This window comes from Rhinopithecus roxellana, chromosome 1 (assembly GCF_007565055.1).
Source record: "Rhinopithecus roxellana isolate Shanxi Qingling chromosome 1, ASM756505v1, whole genome shotgun sequence".
In the NCBI taxonomy this organism is placed as follows: Eukaryota; Metazoa; Chordata; class Mammalia; order Primates; family Cercopithecidae; genus Rhinopithecus; species Rhinopithecus roxellana.
Window position 1 is genome coordinate 43,784,157 of NC_044549.1, and position 26,065 is coordinate 43,810,221.

A 26,065-nucleotide genomic window follows, 5' to 3' on the forward strand; every position below is an offset into this window, starting at 1 on the left:
TATCGCTGCTGTAAAAGTTATGCAAATTTAGCAACTGAAAACAACAGAAATTTATTACCTTACATTTCTGTAGGGTAGAAGTTTAACACAGGTCTCACTGGGCTAAAATCAAAATGTGAACAGACTCTAGGGAAGAATCTTTTTTCTTGACTTTTCCAACTTGTAGAGGTCACCCACATTCCTTGTTTATGGCTCTGTCCTCCGCCTTCAGAGCCAGCAACCTTGGGTCAAGTTCTTTTCACGTCGCATTATCTGTGCCTTTCTTCCATCATTACATCTGCTTCTGAACCCTTCTGCCTTCCTCTTTCTTCCTGCTCTTCCACTTCCACTTTTAAGGATGCTTATGATTACACTGGGCCCACCAAGATAATCTGGAATAGTCTCTCAATTTTAAGGCCAGCTGGTTAGCAACTTTAGTCCCATTTCAACCTTAATCCCCTTTGCCTTGTGAAGTAACATATTCACAAATTCCAGATATTGTCATGAATATCTTTAGGGGAGGGAGGGCATTACTCTGCCTACCATGGAATGTTTTTAAAATTACTATGGCTTTATTATGGATTATTATTGGCTTATAAACCAGAGACTGTTAGTGCATCTTCCTTTCTTCCAGCAAAATATTAAGATGCATATTTTATATTATTTGCAAGTAATATTCAGCTACCTTTTGCATTATATATTCAATTATAGGATTATTTGTTATAAAGGTAGATTGTAAGATTGTAACAGTCATTTATAACAAGCATTTGTATGAATAGAAGTAAATAAAAGTCTGAAAGTGACTCCATAGGGACCTGTTGGCCAGTGGCATGTATGTTCCATGGGAATCTTTGAAAAGGCAGGTGTTTTTGGTCTACATTATATGTAAGGAATATTGCATATCCCAATTTGAACCCCTATACTCTGTAATAAAAGAACCACCAGTTTACATATCAGAGGCATCAAATCTTTCAAGGACAGCCATTTATTTGGGATTACCTACCAAGTTTGCAGTGATAATAGGGCGAGGGGATAAGGTTGCCCTGTACTAAAAATGAGCAACCTCTGCACCAAGACAGCCACCCTGGAGTGCCTCAGTAAACTCACAAGGGCAGCACAGGGATCCGCAACATCTGTCAGATACTGGTTGAACCTCTAGTTCAGAGAAGTTCCCAGTTTCTGCATTAGATTCTGCTGCATTCTGTTTGATGACATCATATCTTTGCAAAGTAGTTTTTTTGGCAGTTGCTGTGATAAAAAGGAAGTACACACAAGTGCCACACAAAAATTAGTGTGGAACACAAAATGAGGGTGGGGGGTGTCCAGTCTGATTCCAAACTTTTAAAAGTCTTGCAGTGCGCATCAGTGCACACATCTCATCAATAGGTAATTGTGGTTCTCTAAGATTGAAATAAAAATATATTTCCGTTAGTTTATGGGTATTTTTTTTTAATGGCTACTAAATTGTTAGGACATATAATACATGTTATTAAATAGTTTGAACCAAATGATGTGATTAATGGGATTGTTGGCTATTTCTTTTGGCCTTGGAACACTGTGAAAAAAATTATTGAGACACTAGGAGTGCTAAGAACAAAGAAGGCTTGGAAATCCCTGCTCTACACCATCCTGCCAACAGTCCCTCTTTTCTGTACACATGCTTAGCCTGGAAAACCCAGTTGTCCAAAGTAATAATTAGATACAGAGTAAAATACTGTGCACTGTTGTACACACTGGCATCCTACATTGGGGTTTTGAACAATTTTGGCAAGTATTCTGAGCCAGAGCCAGAATTTTTTAAAAAATTTTATTCTGGTATAACTTCATAATTTAGCAGTTGTACAACATTCTGGTAGAACAGTCTTAGTTTACAATTCTTCTTATTCATGGCATTACATTCAGTTTTTTGTGTGTGTGTGTGATACTGTATGTCAAGTTAGCATCTGTGAGATTTTATAAGAACATAGTCATGAGGACATAAAGAACAGATTTCTTTCCCTTGAATTAAGTATAGAATTTGTATTATAAGATAGTACATTCCATTAAATTTTATGTCTTTTCAGTTTAATATGATAAAATTAACAGCTTTATCTCTGGGTGGAGGATTAAGAGTGAGCTTAATTTTTTAATCTCTTTTTTTTTGTCTGGATTTGTATGAGTATGTTTTAATTTTATAATCAGGGAAAAATGTATTTGAAAATTATACATCTTTTAAATCTTAAAATTGATGTGATTGACGCTGGTCAAGACTATATTTTACCAGTCTGGTATTGAAAACAATTATGTTGGACAGAAAGGAAAGCAGAATTCTAAATTAACTTAAGGCCAGAATTGAAAGATAGAGTTGATGTGGCCAGCTTAACAACCACAGAATTTATAAGTTCTACTGTCGTTTTCAATTGTAAGTTAAGTTTTTGAATGTCACTTAGATACTCCTGAAAGATACATTTTTACCTTACAAGCACACTGAGTTAAGGACTAGATTTGTCCACATTCCTTCTCTGAATTATAGCAGGTTTTTGTCTCTCTCCCCTAATACTACTTAATAGTTACCTGGGTATATATGTCTTATCTTCCCTGCCAGTCTGAAAATCTCGAGCATGGTTTTTTGCCAACTCCCACTGTGGAACCTAACACAGGCCCTGAAGAAGGAGTGAATGAATGAATGAATGAATGAATGAATGAATGAATGAATGAATAAAGTATATGTTATCTCCATGTGAGCCGCTGTAAACATTACTTGTTGCCAATGGTAGTCAGCAGTTGTGGTCACTCTTATTCAGCACTTGCTGTAGGAAGGTAGAAGGGCACGTTTTAAATGGAACACAAGAATTTAAATAAATCCGTCACAGATACTCTTACAAGCCTTGTAAAAATCTGACCTAATTCCTTTTAAGTAGAAGAGATTTCATGAAAGGAAACTTACTACAAAATCTAATTATAGACAAATCTATACCTTTAGGCTTGTGTTTAAAGTCCATAATGGCAAATTCATGTTTCTTTTTTACTAGTCATTCCTATTTTAATCAGGAAAATATCTAGTCTTTTTCCTCTTTCCTAGCAAACTTAGAATTTCTATTATGGCTTTTTATATATCAGAAGACTCTACACGAAATGTATTTATAAATATATGCACTAATTTAAACTGTTTAATAAATGGAAAGCTAGTTAATTTTGTTCAACCCATGTGTTATAAGTGCTACTGCTGTCTCATTAAAACTTTTTTTTTTTTTAGATAGTCTCACTCTGTCACCCACACTGGAGTGCAGTGGCGCAATTTCAGCTCCCTGCAACTTCCATCTCCCAGGTTCAAGTGGTTCTCATGCCTCAGCCTCCCAAGTAGCTGGGATTACAGGAGTGAGTCACCACGGCCAACCTCATTAAAACTTTCTATTGCAATCTTTCTGTAGTTCACTGGTTGTGATATTATTGTTACCATCTTTACAGAAGAAAATCTGGGTCATTCCAGTCTCCCAGAGCATACTGTTTTGATACATTTATTTGCTTACATACATCCTCTTGGAGTCTTTTCCTTAGGGAAACTCAGAATATTTAAAATTGCATTATGTCTTTATTAATTGAAGTACTTAGAATAGTGCGAATAAATAACCTCATGACTAGATAACGTGAGTTTCAAAATCTTGAAGTTTATGCAGTAAACAAAATTGTGAAAACACATTATTCATCTTATCTGAGAACTAGATGTCTAGCAGCCCTGTTAGCCACAAATCACCAAGTCATTTTGTACTGAACAGATGAATGCTTTGAAAATGGCATTTTGAAAAATGTTAGCACTTCGCTGAGTTTACTGAAACAGTATAATTTGACTGTTTGACAGAAGTTGCCTTGGGAGAGATTATTTATCTAATTTCATCTAAAGTTACTAGAATGCTATGACAGTGATATCAGAAACACGCTGGGTGGGGAAGTAAGGAAGGACAACTAGCTAGACAGAAGCCCCCAGGGAGTGACAGCTGACCACAAGGTGACTTCAGGTGTTATTTTAAAGAAAGGAAACATACCCAGTTGTATTGAAAGGCATGCAACAGCTGGGTCAGTGGCTTACACCTATAATCCCAGCACTTTGGGAGGCCAAGGCAGTAGGATCACTTGAGGCTAGGAGTTTGAGATCAGCCTGAGCAACATAGTGAGGCCATGTCCCTACAAAAAATTAAAAAATTACCAGATGGCATGGCATGTGCCTATAATCCTAGCTATTCAGGGGGCTGAAGTGGGAGGATCACTGGAGCCTGGGAGTTCAAGGCTATAGTGAGCCATGACCACTGCATTCCAACCTGGATGACAGAGTGAGATCCTGTCTCTTAAAAAAAAAAAAAAAAAAAAGGCATGCAACATGTATAGGCTAGAGAGTAATCCTCTTGCTATATTTTCATATATTTGGCCTCTGTTCTTAACTACTCTTCAATTTTATGGACTAAAAGTGACAAAGTCTTGTGCTTATGACAGACTGCTCAAGAAAGAAAAAGTAGAATATGGATTAAAAGAAGAGAATGCATTTGTGAAAAATCTTAATGTAAGATCATTAAATGCCGAGGAAGATCATATAATGTTTATCTATGGAGATTTTCAAGAAGAGGAATAAGTCTTCCAGCAGATTCTGTGTTTCTTAGAGTTGGAGGGCTTGACTAGGCATCAGTGAGTGTTCCATGATTTAATAGTACATTGCAGCAAAATATACCTCATCCTCTTTTGGAACCGCAGTTGCATATACTGTGTATTTTAATCAGCAGTAGATTATGAAGGCCACAGCAGTCACTTGTTTTAGGAAGAAATGTGATGCTGAGACAAGAGGTACAGCTCAGTGATATAGAAAAGTGTATCTGTGTGTGTGTACACACATACATGTATATTCTATGTATTCAGCACGCTCAAAACCTATGGAAAAGCTATGTAGTTAGCAAACACTGTGAATGTTTCTTCTGGCTGCTTATTGTTTCTCTTTATATGTACCTTCATTTGCAAAAGGTGTATTTTCACTTATTCAAGTTTAATTGGATTGTGAAATAGTTGTAATAAAGGTCTAATCTAGTAATTCCCAGTTAACTTTCCTAACTTCATCGTGAAATAAAAGTTCAGTCAGTATGCACAATAATAAAAGTTTGCCCAGTAAAGTATATTAATGTTATAAGCCTAACTTTCAGAGAAATTTCTTGATTCTACTCCTTAAGATAATTTATAAGAAATATGTGTTGTGTTATTTTATAATGCTTATGTTATAATGTTATTTTATTTCTTCATAAACCTCTAAGCAAATCTTCTATTATTCTTTTCCACCAAGAAGCACCTACAGGTTTTTTGATTTTTTGGTTTTTTGTTTTTCTTCTGAAACAGTCTCACTCTGTTGTCCAAGCTGGAGTGCACTGGTGTGACCTTGGCTCACAGTACCCTTGACCTACCAGGCTGAAGCTATCCTCCCACCTCAGCCTCCCAAGTGAGCAACTACAGCGTGTGCCACCACGCCCAGCTAACTTTCTTTTTTTTTTTTTTTTTTTTTTTTTTTTTTGTAGAGATGGGGTTTCGCCACATTGTCCAGGCTGGTCTCAAACTCCTGAGCTTAAGCGATTTGCCCACCTTGGCCTCCCAAAATGGTATTACAGATGTGAGCCCTATGCCTGGCAAGATTTTTGTTTTTAATATCCTGGTTAAGTTCTCCTCCCTACATATATTTAAATTTGTTATTGATCTACTTAAATGAACTTTAGGCATCATCTAATATAATTTATCATTCAGTAAGTGAATCTCTTCTATCACATCCCAGGTTTATGTTCATCTGTCTACAACTTGAATATCTCCCACAAGAGAAGACATTACCTGTTTTGTTGTTAGCTCTGGGGCCTAGAACATTCATCCTCCCAGTGAGTTATAACTGATTTGAAGCAACAAAGCTCGCAGAGAACAAGTCTACTCCCTTTCTCTTCCATTGACAGCCCTCAGAACATTTGAAGACAGCTGTCATGTCCGACCTTAGCTTTTAATCTAACCATCCCTCCCACCACCATCACCATTCTTAGAGCCATTCCTCATCGGATGTGGATTCCACACCACTGACCTGCCGGATCACTCTCTTCTAAACCTATCATAGCTTGCTAGGGTCCTCCTTAAAATATTTTACTAGAATTTAGCACACTTCCTGCTGCATTCAGCACCAAAGCTGTTGCTTCTATTGGTTAGACATGCCTTTTTTTTTTTTTTTTTTTTTTTTTTGGAGAGAGGAATATAATTATCATCTTAACAATGTGCATATAAATGGTTGCTGGGGCAGCAGGTGTCCATCCTATTCCTTAGAGTAAGAGTGATCTGAGGTTATTTACTGCTCTAACATAGCAGCCTCCACATAATACGTATCCGATAAGTCGTTTTGAAGAAAGGCTTAAGCTAAGTTTTCCCTCTTCTATACTTAGACATTTGGGGCCAGTGTTATATTTATTGTGATTAAAATTCATCTTTTTGTTTGTAACCTTTTGATATTCTTTGTTTTTGGTTCTGTCATATAATGTGCAGTCACTTCCAGCTTTTGTGCTGAATACAGATTTGGGAAATACGCCTTTCATGTCAATACCATTGGATTAAAAAATACCAGGCCTTGTTATTTTTTGTTTTTTTCACTCTGACACAGTGAATTGGCAGAAAACATGCTAGAGAGTCTGTAGGCCTTAATCATATTATTAGCACTGCTAATTTACAGTGTTTCTAAATAAGCTGTTTTTTTACTTTCAGAACTTTGGTCACTTCAACTGTAAAATACTTTACCTGCCTCAAAGAGCTGATAGGATAATCAAATAAGATAATATATGTGAAAGCAGTTTTTAAAATATTTTTAGACATTATATAAATCCAAGATTATGAAGTTGCAATTGTTACTGCTGTCTTGAGAATCTCATTAGATATTGATAGAATAGTTCTTATTCTTATCTGTGATTTGTTTTATAACCACTGATCCCCTAAGTTTTTAGTGTAACTTTAGTTAATAAAAATGTATTCATGCATAGTTTTGTTTCCCTAAAGTTTAGTAATTTCGTTTGTTGTGGGAACAAGGGTGGGAAGGAGTACTTTCAGGGTTATGATCCAAGTCATGTGCTTGAAATACATTCATTTTTAACTGTGGTTTGTGCTGCACAGGACTTTGTTTTTTGCAATTTAAAGTGTAGGCCCATGAAATTTTATTAGCTTTTTATTAGAAAAAAGTCTGCATCAGCACTTCAGTTGTGTTTGTTCTGCTGAATTACCTTGAATTTTTAATTGAAAGGCAGTTGATTATAATTTTAGTATCAGTATTATACAAAGTTATGGAAATATTTAATGATCATGTAGTTTGAACCCTCCATGACAAGCAGGAAATTATCTTGTCTGCCTGACTTTTAATAGATGACATTCACCCACTGAATGTATGAGACTCTAAACTGAAAACTCAAATGGAAGTCAAATTCAGACTTGGAATAATCAGCATCTGCTTTATGCATGCCCCAGAACACTGGAATATATTAAATCAGTCCTGACACAGCTACCTTCACCCATTCTGATGATGAAGATCTTAATCTAACCCCTTCCTGGGTAAATTATTATGATTGTTTACTTATTGCAATAACAAGTGATTTCCACATGTCTATCCAGTGTAATAAAAACCTCTTGGTCATTACTTTTATAGTAATACAAGAAGCAAACACCAATACTGAGACAATTGAATGAAAATACCTAATTTTTGATTACTGGCCTCTGAAGTTGTATCATCCATTTATCCTACATATAGTAGCCCATTTGTCCTCCATATATGGGAATTCTGACAAATGAAGTGGGAATCTTCATGTCAAGGATTCTGTGCCAAGGCTATGTTATGTGGCTCCTGGGTATAGACATCAGCTCTTTGGGTCAACTCACCTGGTGATAACCAGTTCTGAGCTCATGAGCTCACAAACTCACATGAAGTGGAGTTGTGTCCACTATCCATTCATTTGTTCATCATGAAATTTCTTTTAATTCTATTAACTAAGCAATACACATAGTAAAAAAATTCAAATTCAAATAGTAGAAAAAGAGTATAGAGTGAAAAGTCACTACTCTCCTGTGACCCCCAGTTTTCCTCTCTAAAGGCAAATCTGATTGCCAGTTTCTTCTGTATTCTCCTAGGGAATTCTGTGTATTTACAGACAGATAATTTGTATGTGCCCTTTATTTTAATATAACATACTTTTCAGCACCTTTTTCACTTACGTATCTTAGATGTTATTAATATTATTGTAATACATACAGAGGTGCCTCATTTTTAATTGTATAATATCTCTTTGGATGTTTTACAAATTTTTAACCAACCAACACCCCCCCGCCCCATTGGGAGTTATTTAGCTTGTTTTGAATCTTTTCATACTACATTTTTTTTGGTAAGTGTTCTTTGTATACCTATACCTGCATAGCAGTAGGATAAATTCCTAGGCATGAAATTGCTAGGTCAAAGAGTAATTACATCATTTATTTTGACAGACATTTCCAAATTACTCACCAGAAGATGAACTATTTACAGTTCCATCAGGAATGTTTAACCACAATAAAAACTGTATCTTTCCAACAACAGTTATTTATCCCTCATCTTCCAAGTTCCTCCCAGGATTTAGATACATAGAAAGCCAAAATCCAATGATTCTTAATAAGCATGAAATGAGGGCCAAGGGAGTTGTATGGTCTTGAGGTCTCAGGGTTTTCAGACAGAGTCCACTGCTTCCCCGTGAGATGTGTCAGAAGAGACTGGACTCTTCTGACACATCCCATCCCCCTTTCTTTGTACCGTGCTTGATAAAAAAAAAAAAAATCATTAAAATCAAATCTCTCTTTTCAAGACTCTATATTGATAGTTCTCTTTCAGTGTGTTCTTACTATATTTTCATTATTTTACCACATAGAATGATTCTGTTAACCAGATTGTGATTATTTTTCAATTATTACATTTTAATTTGTCTGATTATAAATTATATGTAGGAGTACATTTCCTTCAGAAATAAAAATGTAGAAAGTATTATTTCAAAACATGTTTCCTAAAAACAGCTAATTCCATTGGAATTTGGGAATCTTTACTCAGAAGTAGCACTTGGTGGTCCTTAAGAGCTTGATTTTTTTCCTGTTATTTACTTCAGTATTTTCTTGTTTTAAACTCTTAGGCTCATCTATGTTTGGGTCAATGGTTCTCTTTCCTCTGACTACCACTGACTGATCAACAAATTTTTATTTTAAAAAATAACTTGATGATGATGATGATGATGATGATGATTTGGAGAAACAGGGTCTCACCATGTTATCCAGGCTGGTCTCGAACTCCTGGGCTCAAGCAATCCTGCCTCAGTCTCCCAAAGAGATTACAGGCATGAGCCATCATGCCAGCTTGATCAATAAATTATTCTAGGCCAGGTGCGGTGGCTCACACCTGTAATCCCAGCACTTTGGGGGGCCGAGGCAGGTGGATCACTTGAGATCAGGAGTTCGAGGCCAGCCTGGCTAACATGGCAAAACCCCATCTCTACTAAAAATAGAAAAAAAATTTAGCTTGGCATGGCGGCACACACCTGTAATCCCAAATACTCAGGAGGCTGAAGCAGGAGAATCACTTGAACCCGGGAGGCAGAGGTTGCAGTGAGCCAAGATCGCACCACTGCACTTTAGCCTGGGCAACAGAGCAAGACTCCCCATCTTAATAATAATAATAGTAAATAAATAATTCTAAAATGTTTTGGAAATACAATACTCTATAGAAGCCACCAATGATATTCCATCCCTAGATTTCCTAAGGTACTACTAATGAGTCATATGTAAGTAGAAAATGTGATGATTTATATGATCTACATCTAGCAGATACATTGTGAACATGAAGTATTAGGTTCTGTTTTGTTTTTAAGAATCTCTTGCCGGGCGTGGTGGCTCAAGCCTGTAATCCCAGCACTTTGGGAGGGCGAGATGGGTGGATCACGAGGTCGGGAGATCGAGACCATCCTGGCTAATACGGTGAAACCCCGTCTCTACTAAAAAATACAAAAAACTAGCCGGGCGAGGTGGTGGGCGCCTGTAGTCCCAGCTACTTGGGAGGCTGAGGCAGGAGAATGGCGTAAACCCGGGAGGCGGAGCTTGCAGTGAGCTGAGATCCGGCCACTGCACTCTAGCCTGGGCAACAGAGCGAGACTCCATCTCAAAAAAAAAAAAAAGAATCTCTTGAAAATTATGTCACGTTTTAAATGGTATTTATCATAGCTATCAGATGCTTCCCAAGTAATTATGCACATAATTTGGTCACTGCCTTGGCCAGCAGTATGTTCTTTATTCACTAAGTGATTCTTTTGTTATCTATTTCCATATCTATCTTCTATTCAAAGAAACAGTCGAAGTAATTACCAACTATTTGTATTATCAGAATATACTAAATATTTTATAATCCCCAAAGACTAATGTAATTGGAGGGGGAAGCAAGAGTGGAGGTTAATTAAAGAAATTCTATTAGAAATCAGTGTATACTATTATTTTTTTTTTTACCCCTTCAACAATGTCATGGACTGTTGATGATTGCATCCGTTGTGGTAAACTTTGGTAATTTGATACGTTCTGTGAGTGTGTGAATAATACATAACAGATTTAATGTAACTTCCTTACTTTCTGCAATTCTCATACAGGATTGTTTTTTCCTTAACAAATATTTTTATTAAAAATATTTTCCTTGTAACCTTAAACTTAGGATAAATTCTACTCATTATTATCAGTGAATATGATATACTTATTAGGATATAGAGACATGTTTTAGGTTTCTAAATAGGGTATCATTTTTTCCTTTCGGGTTCTGTTTTCACCTTCAAGTTAAAATTAACAAAGGTTTATAGAGAAACAGTAGTAGCAATGATAAAATTAATTGTAGTATATTTCCCCAGACTTTCTTATAAGAATAACATCCTTATTCAATAGATTTTGCCACAGAATAGTGTTAATAGATTTTTTATGGTTTGATTGGGGATCCTAGTCACTATTAATTGTACGTTTCTGGATGGAATCTTTTTCTGTGTTTCAGAAAAGTTACTCATTTAAAAAAAATGTTGACCTCAAACCCATTCCAAAATTGTGGACTAATTCCGTTGTGTTTCTCAAGAAATTACATACTATATAATGTTTATTTTGTGCTTGAAAGCAATTATTAACCTCTTTAAATTATTAATCTCTTTAAATATGTAATTTTCAGTAACATTTAATGTTTCTGACATTTATTCTTAGATTTTACATTCTCTTTCTAAAATTATGGAACGAGTCTGAAGGAGTGTGACCAAGCAGGAGAAGAATCCTTTTAATTATATGATAGTGGTAAATTGTTTTGTGCTCTGGAATAATCCACCAGAAAGATAAAGGAAATAAACTGGTACCCATCCAGCAATAAAATGGTTTGTGTCTACTCCAGAAAACCACAGCAGAGAGCTGGCAGATGTATGAAACTATGTCAAACTTTATCAACTACTTTTGAAAAGAGAAGACATTTTTGAGTCAATACTTGGGAAAGAGAACACCCCAAAGATCTGTCTGATATGACTCACGGCCACTACTGTGAAACTAAAATGTTTGTGTTTTTATTTTAGTGACGTTGTATGCCTCCTGTATTCTCCTGGGAGTGTTCTTGAATAGCAGTGTACCTATATTTTTTGAGCTTTTTGTGGAAACTGTCTACCCAGTCCCAGAAGGAATTACTTGTGGAGTTGTCACTTTTTTAAGTAATATATTTATGGGAGTACTTTTATTTTTTCTCACATTTTATCACACAGGTAAGAAATTTGATTTTTTATTTACTGTCTAAATGTGTTACGAGAAAAGTTTGGGTCAGTATAGAAGTTTTTATATGGAGAAGTCTCTAAGGCAAATTACTTAATGTGAGCTTGCATTGCCAGTAAAAGAAAAATTCCTCAATTGCTTTTCTTAAAATGCATTCTAGCTCAAGTGCACCCTTACTTTTCCCTGGCCCGGCCCTGTACTCCCCGCCCCGCGAATTTCTGAATTAATTAACCTGGACTGGAGCCCAGGTGATTCAAATATGCAGATTCTCATTGAGAACCTCTGGTCTGTTGCTTTTTAAAAACTACTTGGAATCTCTCTTAACACAGGGTATAATTTAATGTTAGGGGTGTATATGGAGTTTAAAGCCTGATGAATGAGAGGAAGTCACCCAATGTAAGGAATGCTCTAAAATGCGACCTCCAAGAGGCCAAATTGTTTATAGGAATGTTTCTGACAGGGTTATAACTGAAATAATAACCATGCTAACCTCCTTGACTAGAAAACAAATTTTGAAACTTTTTTTTTTTTTTGAGACAGAATCTCACTCGGTTGCCCAGGCTGGAGTGCAGTGGCACCATCTCAGCTCACTGCAACCTCTGCCTCCCAGGCGATGCAGTTCTCCTGCCTCAGCCTCCTGAGTAGCTGGGACTACAAGCAGATGCCACCATGCCTGACTAATTTTTGTGTTTTTAGTAGAGATGGGGTTTCACCATGTTGGCCAGTCTGGTCTGGAACTCCTGACTTCAAGTGGTCCACCCACCTCAGCCTCCCAAAGTGCTGGGATTACAGGCATGAGTCGCTGCACCTGGCCAGAAACTTTCAAAGCCAGTGTGAAACAGAATCATCCCTGGGTTTTGGACAACTTCTGGCGTAGCACTTTCACCCACCAGCGCAAAGTGTCCATAGGATAGATGAATTTCTTAATATAATGAACAGTGCATTAGATTGTTGCCGTCAATCAGTAATGCAGGTAAAGTAGGTCTTTGCTAAACCTGATACAAGTTTGGTTTATCATATGAAGGAGAGTGATATTAATGAAGTGAGAAGACCACTCTTTGTTGTCCTGGAAACACGTGCTTCCATCAGGGAAAAGCGCCATCACCAGGAATCAGGTTCTTTGCTTCCAATTAGTTTTCTCAACAGCGTAGTCTGACAATCGTTACATATCAGCTTTAATCCACTTCAGTTATATCACAGTTTAAATTAAGTGGCTTATTGCCTGTCTGTCTGGTAAAGCATGTGATGCCCCCTGGGATGGTAGAAGCAGTTTTCCAGCTGGTGGGCACAGTTTTGCTTAGTGGTCGGTGCCGCCCAGCAGAGCATGGTTTTTTCTGTCAGCTAGAAATAGAGTTTTGTCCTCCCAGTATTTAAAAAGAACAACAGCAGATGCCAGATAATGTTATCCCCCAATAAATCTTTTGCTTATGGCTTCTAGTATATAACAAACACATTTTTATTGATCAGTTTAAGACAGGGAAGACACCAATAATGGAAACTGCCCTAAACTGTCTTACTGCAACAGAGCTTCGTGCACACCTGACCATTTTGCCTGGCCAGTAGTTTATCTCTGTCACTCTCCTGGGTCCTGCTGCAGTTTGACTTGTTTAACAGCATCTGGTGTCTGGAGTGAATTAAATGGAACTGACGTCAATCAGTGCTCATTCCTCATTTTGCAAATTCATAGTGACCAGATACAAGTAGATATTCTATTTCTTTGGCAGAAGGAGCGGAAGAAACACTTAGTACTATTTCTGCCCATTTCTGATATAATCAAGGGTTCATCTAGCTGGGAGAAACAAAACTTCCCTCTTTTTGGTTGGTTTCCGACCATGTATTCTTATACATGTCTATATAGATGTTAAAAAGTTCCCACCTAAACTTTGTAACTATTGTGAACAAGAGTGAAACTTATTTTTTAAATAATTTCAATGTTTATTTTAGATTCAAGGAGTACATGTGCAGAATTGTTACATGGGTATATTGCATGACAATGAGGTTTGGGACACGAATGATCCCATCACCCAGGTAGTGAGCATAGTACCCTATGAAACTTTAATCATTAATTTTAATCCACCAAGGTGGTTTCCAGGAAAAAGGTCTCATTAAATTTTGACATTTTAGGCAGTTAATGAGAAGATACCTGTGAAAGAGCCTAGTCCAGGGCATAGCTGGCACCCACCAATGTTTGTTTTGTTTCTTCTAGATAATTAGCTGACTGATGATAGGAATTTAAATATCTAGTGTTTCATTGCAAAGAAATGCTTTTATATGTGTATCTGTGAGTGTGCATAATGAATACACGAAAACATCATCCACATCTCTCTAGGGCTAAAGTTACTAGAACCGTGAAATCTGTTGAAACTGTTTTCAGTAGGATTAATTGACCTTGCCCTAAAAGTCCTACAGCAGAGGTCCGTCCATATTCTTTATGGTCTGAGGTATGATTATATATAAATTGCAAATCTAAAAATTCTGTAAAACTGTTTCCTAACAATAACTGTTAGTTCTGCAGCCTAGTACCCTAAACATTTTATATGATAAACTGAATCCCCTCCCATTAAAGCTAGTATTCATATGTCATTATTCAGTTATTTTGAAACTTGAAAACTCACCCACAAGTTAATTATATGTCAAAATTCAACTATTATGTGATTAGAAGGCCTGATTTTTTTAGGGATGGGGGGAGACAGGGCCTTGCTCTGTCACCGAGTCTGGAATGCAGTGGCGCCATTATGGCTCACTGCAACATCAGCCTTCCAGCCTCAAGTGATCCTCCCACCTCAGCCTCCCAAGTAGCTGGGACCACAGGCATGTGCCACCAAACCTGGCTAAATTTTTGTGTTTTTTGTAGAAATAGGGTTCCACCATGTTGCCCATGCTGGTCTTGAACTCCTGAGTTCAAGCAATCCACCTGCCTTGGCCTCCCAAAGTGCTGAGATTACAGGCATGAGCCACCACACCCCGCCTAGAAGTCCTGAATTTTAATCATCATAAGGATCTGTGGTTTTTAAAGTCACTTTTCAAGGAAGTACTAAACTTCCTGACTAGGGTTTTTCCCCCTACAGTGTGCTATCTGATAAGTGAATACATCAGACAATACATCAGACAGTTTTTCCCCCTACAGTGTGCTATCTGATAAGTGAATACATCAGACAATTTTTAGGGCTATACAGACTAACCCCAAAATGACCACAATAGAATGCCTTGCCTAGCAAGCTAGGTTCTGCTGGCGATTTGCTTGCAGATTAGAGCCATTGAAGTCATTGAGGGCAAATATGATTCAGGCTCCTGTACCAATGCCACTGGCATATGTGAAGCCCTGGGTCACAGGGTCTCCACGTCCTATTTCAATTCTGCTTTGGGTACCTAGAACCTTGTCAGAAGTTTTTTAGAGTTTTACTGACTTGGATTTTTCAAGGTCACTTTCAAAAAAAATGTTGTTACTTGCTCCCTAATATAAGCATATTTGTAAAACTCAGTTGCTTCCTGTGTTTGTTTTGAGAATCTCATTGAGTTGATATAGCATGCTTTATTCTAATAACGTCGCATAGAAAAATCAATTTGAGAATGCGCTTATATCCTTTATGTGCTCTGAAATGGATTCTGTTTAATATTCTGAAGTTTGTGTTGTCTGTTACTTTTTGTTCTAGAAGCTTTGCAGCGGGTTTTGGCTAAAAGCATCATGATTTTTATCTCAGTCCTTTCATTTTAAAGTGGCTGACCATGAATGTGAAGCTGTGTTGTCACTCAAAAGATTCAGGGGCCTGGCAGAGGTGGGAGGTGTTGACTAATGGTTACCAGGAAAACAAAGAGCAGGTTCAACAGATGTGGACTAGTGAGAAGTAATTTTATATCTAAGAATTAGAATAATAGAATGTGATGGTAAGATCTACAGGGTAATTGATGTGGAATGAAGATAGCAGGGCATTATCCTGGGAAATCATGGGGTCAGCTGGCTGCTCACCTTGAGTGAGAAAGGAAGCAATCTTATTAAATCATCATAAAAGAAAATAGGAAGTTGTTTCTGGAGGATGGTAGCTGGAAACAGACAAGTACTTGTAAGTGGTAGAAACTGAAAGCATGGCATCACTGAAGGGAAAGATGAAGTGAAAAGTACAACAGTGCTTCCAGAAGAATAAGGTAAGAGGATGAGCAAAATCCCAATTAATTCAGTCCCAACAGAGCCTCATCATTTGGTGCAGAGCCCACTTCACTGAGTAAGGTCGAGCACCTGTCTAAACTGTAAGTTGGCAGAATGAGTACTCCGACTGCTGTGTAGTAGACATTAGTGACCCAGCGGAAGTATGGGGCAGACTGTAGGGCCCTGCCTTCAAGTGTGGATTTATATTTTATCTAGTGAAAGGCAAAGGGAAGGAGTATTAGAAAACCATGCTTATTTTAAAAGTTGAAAAGAATTATAATACGAAAATTTCAGTGGCTCAGGATTCTGTTAGTTCATCTACATCAGGATCAGAAAGGACAGCAGTTGACTTTGCTACTGCCAAGTCAAGTTAGATTTTTAGGCAAGTTATTTCCTTGCTTATTAGAGCGCCTAAACAGTGGTTTATGTGAATGGTTTTCAGCAGGAAAATGTAGAGGTTCCTCTGTCTCTGACCTTTTGCTTTCTAAAAAGGCAAATAATTTCAAAGAACACTTGAAGTTGACTGAGACAAGTGCATTTACTGAGAGGTGGATTTGGCTTTTCAGAGAGAGGCACACAGTAAAAACCAGTCAACAAACTGTGGTGCTAAAGAGCAATTATGAGACGTTTTTAGAGATTTCATCTGAACCTATGTAGAAGAAATGATTTTACAATTCTAATAATAACTCTGAAATAAAAGGTCTGTTTTGGTGATATTTGACAAGTTTCTCAGTTTAAGAAAAGCAGGGACAAGCTGATTGTTGCTATGTGTGTTGCTCTCGTTCCCCATAAAATACAGTCTCTAAGATTTAGCATCTGTCATTGTTGTAAACCGTTTTGTCAATTACCATACTTATCTGTTGCTTGGAATTCGACCCTGAAGTCCAAGTTCTCCCTTTTAATACAAACAAAATGCTATTGTCTATATTTTACTACTTTTTAATTTTTTACTACTTCTTTTTGCCTAGTAAAATTATCAGAAATCCAGGGGTTCTATAGTCAACATAAAAGCAGAAAATGCCCAGTGTGTCATTTCAGGAAACATGAGAATGAAGACAAGATCTCATAGATCACAGCTTCTCTGAGTATTTAGACTATGTTCAATCCAAGTAAAGCAGAGAAAACAGCTTTGCATAAAAATACCATTGAAATACATGTCTTTGTTACATACTATAGAATAGCATGTCTGACTTTTAAAACATAGTAATTGAGAGGTGGGGAGGCTATATTTGTGAGCATATTACAGAAAAAAAGGTATTGTAGCACCTCTTCTTGCCAGTCAGTCTTCTGATTTCCATTCCTGAGCATAAATTGCTCCTTTAGCCATATGAATTATGGATTAAACTAAAGCAGCAGTGTGGAAATCTTTAGGATGACTTTTGAAGAATAAGGCAGAATTAGCATTTTGTAGAAGTACAAAGGGAAAATATAAACCCGTAACAGTGACCAAAAAAGAAAAAAGGCACCAAGGAGCTTATTTTCCTTGTTTATTTTTTTAATTGAAACTGCTGAATGGATATTAAACTAGAAACGTTGTCCCCACCACCTTTACCATCCTCTTTATGCCAAGGAGCTATTCACTTCAGAGCCTTGGGATTAACTGGCAGATGGGATTGGGGTAGAGGAGGGCTGAACAAGTGCACAGCCCTAGGGTCCCTGGAGCTCCAGGAAGCAGCTAGAGGCAGCCACAGTGGTCAGTGTGTGTTGGTAGCAAATGGCTCAAGATTGTCTTGTTGGAGAGTCCGGAATTCATGAGAGCATTTCTGAAGGACCATGTTCTTGACACATTAAATCAAACAACAGCAGAATTGCCCATTCAGATGATGCCTATAGGTTTTCCAGTAATTGGCATCATACATAACCATTCATGCTGGTATAGAAAAAGACTAGAAATAAATAAGCCAAAATATTCACAGTGATCTCTTTGGGGGCAGAATTATGATTGATTTTTTGTATGTTTTATTTTTAAATATATTTTCTAATCTATTTTACGGTGATTTCTACTTAATGTTTTTGCTGAGAAATAGATATTTCTATCCAAAATATATACAAGTGTTATCCCAAAATTCAGGTGATTTTCGTATTTGTCTTTTTAATCCATCAGCTGTTTATAAACAGGGACAAGAGTGATGTGATAGAGGGTACTTAAAAAATAATTATCAAACTAACGTTTAAAGGTGATTGATTTTTTTTCTTTGAAGTAATTTATTTTGTAACCAAAGTCAAGGTGGATTAAATTGATGAAGAAAAGTTATGAACAATATTGATTAAAAATATTCCACGTGGAAGCCCCATCATATATTACACACATCAGTTAGTCTCCAGATTGTCACTGTTTATTGAAAGTCAGTTTCTAGGCCTTCCAGGATGCATTTATTATAAGTACTTTTTAATGCAGAGCAGATCCCTTCCGGCATACAGGTGGTGGTCTGCTGGTGATACATGAATGTTTAAAACTGCATGTTTTTTGTCTTACAGAGTTGTCTTGGTTCAACTGGTGCCTTCCCGGGTCGTGTTTGCTCAGTCTCCTCCTCATTCTATGCTTCAGGGAATCCTATGACAGACTCTATCTTGATGTGGTTGTCTCCGTTTAATAGCACAGACTTGAAGGAGTTTAAAAGGAGGCTGGAAATCAATACTGCACACTGCACATTTGCTCGGAATTGCACATCTAACAGGAAAAGAGGGAGAAGAAAGAAACTTCATTCAGAGGTTTTGTTAGGTTACAGATTATCACATTAATTTAATTACTACTAGGTAATAATAATAATGGGAGACTTGAGTGATAATAGGGGATTTTAAAACTCTACAGATGGCATACCTGTGCCTGATTCTGGGGTTGGAAGTGTGACTTCTTACACGTAAAGCACTACCTAAGTAATACTCCCTCTGTTTTGTGCCAGTGCTAAACTACTGATTACTTGTAATTATGAAAAGAAATAAAGGGTGTCTATCACAGGAGGATAACACCTTCCCTAAGTCACATATCAGAATAGGAAGATATGCCACTAACTTCTAAAGAAGTTCAAACCCTGTATCCAGTTTTAATGATAAAATAGCCAAGAGGTATATCGATGATAGAAATTAGCCATGTGTACACTACATTTTTTCTAATAAAGCCATTTCTTATATGACTCCTTATTTTAATCAGGTCAGAAGCCCTTGGCCATCTTTACTATGGTGATCAGGTGCTTTCCAGTGACTTCCGAGCATAGGCACTGTGTCTCCATCTCAACTTATCCTTGTTTCTGTGAAATACAATTTCGTCTACTAGGCCCTTAAATAATTATGTGAGGGTGACTAAATGTTTATTGTAATTACATTAAATATTGTATGAAAAATGTAATTCCATTAGGATCTAGCACTTTGTTACAAATGAAATGACACGTCACATAGACATACTGTGTCTTCTGCCTGTATATGCTGGCATGAGATGCAACGTCCAGAGCCAACCATTATTTACCAGGGTTAGATTTTATTCAGTGACCCTAGTTTAAAAATAATAATTTATCACATTGAAACTTTCAGCCCTGTGGAATGATTTCTGAATTACATCCTGTGTTTCAGCTTAGGTTGTAAAATACTCCGTTCTCTGTGGAGTCAGTGTATTTGAGAGGGCAGTGTTTTGCCAGTACCTAGCTTCTTTCTACAGACGATAGCTTTTTAAAAAATAAGAGTTCCACATTGGGTAGCTCTCAGAAACAGATTTCACTGTGACGTAAAATACGCTGCAGTGGGAGTATGGTATCACCACTATTCATATTTACATCATTCCCCTCACACAGAAAAACCAACCCTTTTCCCAAAAAGTCAAGAATACTACTATACCTTTATTATTCTCAGCTTCCTCCAGCCCCTCTTCTTGTTTTTCCTCACTTGAAATTGTACCTTCATTGTCAGCTAAGTATATATACTTTTGTGTTTTTCTGGACAGAGTGCAAGTGGCTCTTATTAGCCAAGGTGGTGAAGTATGGTTCAGGAAAGCTGGGCAACACTGGGCCCTGCTCCTCTCTGCATCTGTGTACGCCATGACACACCCATATGCAGATCCCCAAGTCTCTCTCCCCTCCCCGTTAGCAAGTACAAGGCTGTGCATTAACTCACCTCGGTCCTAGAGGAGCATCCTAGTACTGCTTGGAAACTAGGGAAGTAAGAAACCGTTCAAATTTAACATCTGTCTTCAGTCATCTTTAAATCATCTGTCTTTATAAACACCCTGCTCACATAGCAGAAAGACTGAAGGAACTAAGGAACTTGCTAAAGAGAAGAAGAAAAACAAAAGCTAGACTTAGTTCCAGTTAATTCTGTCATTCTTCTGAAATAAAAATGAAATAAAAGGAAGGCAGAAATCTCTTTTTTTTTGAGACAGGGTCTTGCTCTGTGACCCAGGCTGGAGTGCAATGGCATGGTGTGATCTCAGCTCACTGCAACCTCCACATCCCAGGTTCAGGTGATCCTCCCACCTCAGCCTCCCGAGTAGCTGGGACTACAGGCATGCACCACCACGCCCAGCTAATTTTTCTGTTTTTAGTAGAGACAGTGTTTCTCCATGTTGCCCAGGCTGGTCTCAGACTCCTAAGTGATCCACCCACCTCAGCCTCCCAAAGTGCTGGGATTACAGATGTGAGCTACCATACCAGGCCAAGAAGGCAGACTCCTTGAAAATGATTCAAAGCCAGCCATTAAGGATATCCACAGACCATGAACCAGATGCTAAATAAGCACCACCCCTTCCTCTTCAGAGGGAATACAGAAAGGAGAGGGAAGAATTATAAGGTATTTGGTTTTAGAACTATTATGTTTGAGGATGTTATGGTATAAAGTTCTGCTATAGTAAGATTTCTTGTGTAGAACATTTTAATTATGGTTAATTGTACTTTTTTTTTGAGGGACAGGATCTGACTATGTTGCCCAGGCTGGACTCAAACTCCTGGGCTCAAGTGATCCTCCCACCTCAGCCTCCCGAGTAGCTGGTACTACAGGCATGCACCACCACACCAGGCTTAATTCTTCTTTTAACACAAAGTAGAATAACACTTTAAAAGTATTACCTAAATGACTAATTAGTTCAAAACATCCCAAGTGGGTAGTGCTTAAAAATTCTTGCATTGTTCAGAATTCTTGTTTTTAGAATACATGAGGTGAGATGAGTCCCTGTATTTTGTTTGTATGTTCTTACCCCTCCAGCAGGTAATTGTTCTAATTACAAACTGCAGCTGTTTTAAGTGATCAAAAATTTCGTATACCAAACCTGACAGGAAGGGAACCAAAAGGCTTGGGGGTGGGGAGAAGATTACGCATCATTTACTTGAATATTGCAAATCATATTTTCTTTTTTTTATTTCTATCATGCATCAGAATAGACCAGCTGCTCTCTTTACACTTTCTAACCATTATAGAATCCTAATGAAATGTTACAGCTGAAAGAAATCTTAACCCTTCACTAATCCAAACCCTCATTTTAGAATTTATAGAAATGATTCTAGAGAGGTAAAGTACAACTGAGGCTCACAGTTTCTGACTCCCAAACCAGGCGTTTTTTTCCTACCTCACAGAATTGCAGCTTAATTTAGACCATTTTGGGTGTGCATGAATACCTTCCATGTTCAGAAATGATAGGGCTTAAGAGTAAGCTTCCATTATTGAGTATGGGAAGTACAAGGATCAAGTTGAGGTGATTATTTGGTTTATAAGTAAAATTCTCTTTTCTCCATCACTATCCTGTAGGTGCTCTGACAGCTCTTAGTTCTTGGGTTGCAATGACATCATGTAAAAAGATTCCGATGAATAATTCAGTCCCATAAACTATGAATTGGTAAGGACATGCTGTAGTGCAAGTTCCCTTTGGCTTATCAATTAATACTTCACAGTTTATGGGAAGAAGCATTTTTTAATATGATCCCTGGTGGAGGTATAGGAACAAGACAGTTGTACACACAAATGCGTTTCACTGGAGGATGGAGCTAATAGCAAGAGAATCAAATACAAATGGAATTTTGTATATTTAAATATATATGGCCTGAGGGCCAAGTTTTTTCATAGATCATATATTTGTGTTTAATTATGGACAATGTTTACAGCTTGTTTTTATGAAGCCCTTCTAATGAGAGATCTAAGCTAAGGGATTTTAAATTGAAGAGATTAAATCCCCATCTACTTAACTTTTAATTAGTTTTTTTTTTTTACTGTTTTACTAAAATCCAGGCATTCATCTTACTGTTTGTGTAAGTACAGGCTTCACTTTAGGCTCAAGACTGAATAAAAATGCATAGCAAATTTGCTTTAAATTAATGTTTAAAAAATCACATTGCACATTTGTCCCTGAAATAAGTACAGAAATTACTACCATTTTGCCATATTAAGGCAAGTACTAAAGCTGTGATATGAAGAAAATGTCATATTAAAAAAACGCAGGAAACTATGAGAACATTTTATCAAACTTATTTTATGAATATAGGAGAAAAATGCAATTCCACTTTGATTTGGAATTATATTCATGCAGAAGAGACAAGATAGTTTATTTCTTTACTATCAGACAGTGTGCTGGTCTGTTAGGAAATGTGAGCAGTACTCAGAGGGGATGTGTCTGGGCGGTCTTAGAACAGGGCTTTACAGTGGGCTTTGGGGTACTTTGTGCTCAGCAGAGGCGGGGTGGCCTGCTCACTCAGCAGACAGCTTGACTCTGGAGCTCTCATTTCCTCATGCGTCCTTCTGGTTCAGATGGAACCTCAAACTTAGGAGAGGATTCCAGGAACTAATACAAATGCCCTTAGGGGTCCCTTGAGGCTGTCATCTCTGACCAGGGGGATGGGAGTGATACAGGCAGTTACATGGCCCTCAGTCTCTGATTTACATTTGTTTGTGGTCAGGATTTAGATCACTTTATGATTTTCTGAGGCTCTGACTCGTCAGATACCTTTCTCAACCCTTGGATGAATCTGACCTCAGCTCTATCCCTGAGACCTTCCACTTTCTTGAACTGACTTTCTGACAAAGTCTTCTTCACCCTGAACCCCTCCCCAGGGTCCCTGGCAGAAATCCATTCTCATTCCTGAGTAGGAAATAAGGCCATACGCCCAGTCTTTCCTCTCCTGAACAAGACGCTAGCAAGCTCACAGCATGAATAAGTCCAGGTGCTCCAGAAAGATTTAACAGGTTTTCTCACATCTAAGCCTTAGAAGTTCAAGTATTTCCTTGAAATGGGAATTACAATTCTAAGAAGTATCTATAGTTATTACTTGTTGCATTTTTAGAATATGGGCTAATTGCTTTATGTGGTCTTTTGGTTGTGCTCTAGAATCTGATATGCCTCACACAGTAGCTTTCCATCTTAGCCCACTCTCAAAAAGAGAGAACAAAAAGCTACCCAGCCCCAGCTGTTCTGTTCATTCAACAAGGGAGAATTAAACTTTTTTTTAACCTAGCTAAAAAATGAAAGAATAGAATTGATTTCAGTAGCTTTGATGAAATGATCAAAACACATCAAGCTATTTTAACTCTAAACGTGCTTGCTGGACATAGTACATTGTAAGGCTTGGGACTCCAAAGGGGATACCAGAAAATCAACCCAAATATCACAGAACTCTTCGCATTCCCTACTTTATAAATTCTTCTGATTTATAAAGGCAAATTCTGCAGCCCTGAACAAAATGGCAAGGATAACTTGGAGAAACTGTCAGTTTACCTTAATGTTAGAAAATCATACTTCTTTTAAAGTACTAATTTAGACTTCATCTAATTCAAATTGGCTTTCCCATTTACCCAGAAGGATCATAGAATCAAAAAAATGATCTAATTCAGCCACCTCATTTTACAAATCAGTAGAGAACCTTTTAGGTTAAATGACACAGCCAGGTTTTGCCAGATCACTCAGCTCCTAGACCAGCATTCTATCCCTAAATGATCAGTGGGTTAGCCATAAGTAATTCTTTTAAGTAATTTTTTTTTCATTTCTTTTAAAGTTTTGAAAATTACATGAGAAATACATGAGTGTATAACTATTATAAAATAGCACAGGAATAGAAAGTAAAGTCTACCTCCATACAAACATGCTGTTTAATCCATTCTCTCTGGAGGGAAGCATCATTCATTCTTTCAGAGGAAACTTGTGTATGCATTTACATATCTATGTCTAAAAACTCGGGGGGCATTTAAAATCGAGTCACCTAGCGATCTTTTTCTTGGACCATATGAGTTTCTGAGATCCTTATTTGTCTCCCAGATGAATCTGCCAAATGTAGCATATTGTGGTTAATATAGATGTTTCATAGACCTGCTTATGTACCGTCAAGCTCTATCATATTCTAAAGTTCAAAAGTGAGCTCCAGTATGCACTATTGTGTTGAGTTCCAATATACACTATTGTGTTTTCTTACTGGAAATACAATTTCTGTTCTTAACACTGTGAACCAAGCTCCCTGTACTGTTGAGAAAAGAAAGTGAATAACCGACCTACAAAATCCATATAAATTTCCTCAACAGGGCTTGCTTGGCTTCCATCTCAGCAGAGGCACACAATATTGTAGAAAACAGAAGTCAAAAGAATAATATTGTGCGACTTTTTTTTTTTTTTTTTGACAGGGTCTCACTTTGTCACTCAGGCTTGAGCGCAGTGGTGTGATCTCAGCCCACTACAGCCTCAATCTTCCAGGCTCAAGCAATCCTCCAGCCTCAGCCCCCCAAGTAGCTGAGACTATAGGTGGTGTATACCACCATGGCCAGATAATTTTTTTATATTTTTTGTAGAGATGGGGTATCGCCATGTTGCCCAGCCTGGCTTGTGCAATTTCATTTTTTAAAAAAATAGCTAATGGAGATTCTGATAATTCTTATCATTTCCTGGTCAACTTCTGTGTCTTTCCTAACTTTCAGGCTGTCAGTAGAAATGATGAACTGTAGCAGGCCAGGAGTTCAGCTTCATTTGGTCACTTCTTTCTTTCCTGTCTTCTTGCCCATGCAGCTTTCCCCTTTCTGGTGTTGTCTTCTTATTTCTGACCATGCTTGGGAGCAAGCTATGTGACACCCAGATTTTCTGAGTTGCCAGCAGTGGAGAGGAGAGAGCCAGGCAAGCAGATTCTTCATGGACCCTACTAGAAAGGACAGAGAAAAAGAGCACTGGTGTAGGAGCCCACGAGCCTGGCTCTTAACCCTGGCCTGGTGACTTCAGCTATTTGACCTTGAGCAAGTCACTTCATTTCTCCTTTAGCAACATCTCTAAAATGAGGGAGTGAACAAAGATGTTCCCTTAGGTTTCTTCCAATTCAGAAATACCAGTTCATTCTTATTTAAATATGAACATAACCAAGGCATGTGCAGTCTGTAAAGCTGGAGAGCTGCCCAGCACCTTCATGTTTCCATTTGTGCAGTAACCCCCCTCACATGAGCCCTGTACGTGAACATATGAAATCTTAGGCTGCATCCACATTCAGTAAGAAGAAATTGCTTTTTCAGTGTCTGTGGGAGGAGATAAGCTGCAGGTGCTGTTTATTTTCCCAAAGGACTTCATATATGAAACGCAGGCTTTATTAAATTTATCAAATGCAATAAGAGAAAAATCTGCCATCTGATGTTAAGATAGCATTCTGGGAGCCGGGTCGGGGTACTGCATTTGCTTGCCAGAATCAGATCAAACCAGATCCGAGTCCTTTGGTGTGGCCGGATTCATTATGAGGCAGCATGGGTTTGCACCTGTAGAAATCAAAACTGTTGGGTCAGATAGGAAAGCCAGTCCTTGAACTTACATCTTTAGTTAAGGCATGAAAGAATTGTAAGTTGCTTTGCAATGATGCCATCTCCACATGGTCAGATTCTTCCAGTACACTGTGCAGATATTTTACAGAATAAGAGCAAAGTTTCAGCATGTCAAGGAATGATCTGTACTCAAGTGTTAGTAAACAAGGCTCTTTTTTTTAATGTTAGTAGACAAGGTTTTTGTGGGTTTTTTTGTTTGTTTCTTTTTCTTGTTTTTTTTTTTTTTTTTTTTTTTTGAGACAGAGTCTCTGTCATCTAGACTGGAATGCAGTGGCACGATCATAGCTCACTGTATCCTCAGACTCCTGGGCTCAAATGATCTTCCTGCCTCAGCCTCCCGAGTAGCTAAGACTACAAGTGCATGCCACCACCCCTGGCTAATTTGTTATTTTT

At 37.7% G+C, this 26,065-nt stretch overlaps 1 protein-coding gene across 2 annotated transcripts in view; it reads left to right on the forward strand.

Annotated features, from left to right (window-relative positions):
- The window catches only part of SLC49A4 (solute carrier family 49 member 4), an 85,629-nt gene extending 65,536 nt beyond the window's left edge, over positions 1 to 20,093 (forward strand). Inside the window, exons 8-9 of one of the 2 annotated variants that reach the window (XM_010370780.2) lie at positions 11,589 to 11,771; positions 18,401 to 20,093. In XM_010370780.2, coding sequence (XP_010369082.1) covers positions 11,589 to 11,771; positions 18,401 to 18,516 — 299 coding nt within the window. In that variant the 3' untranslated portion in view covers positions 18,517 to 20,093. Of the gene's footprint in view, positions 1 to 5,758; positions 6,131 to 11,588; positions 11,772 to 18,400 lie in introns of those variants that run through there. The other variant, XM_030942041.1, reaches the window with a different exon arrangement.
- The last annotated feature ends 5,972 nt before the right edge of the window (positions 20,094 to 26,065 follow it).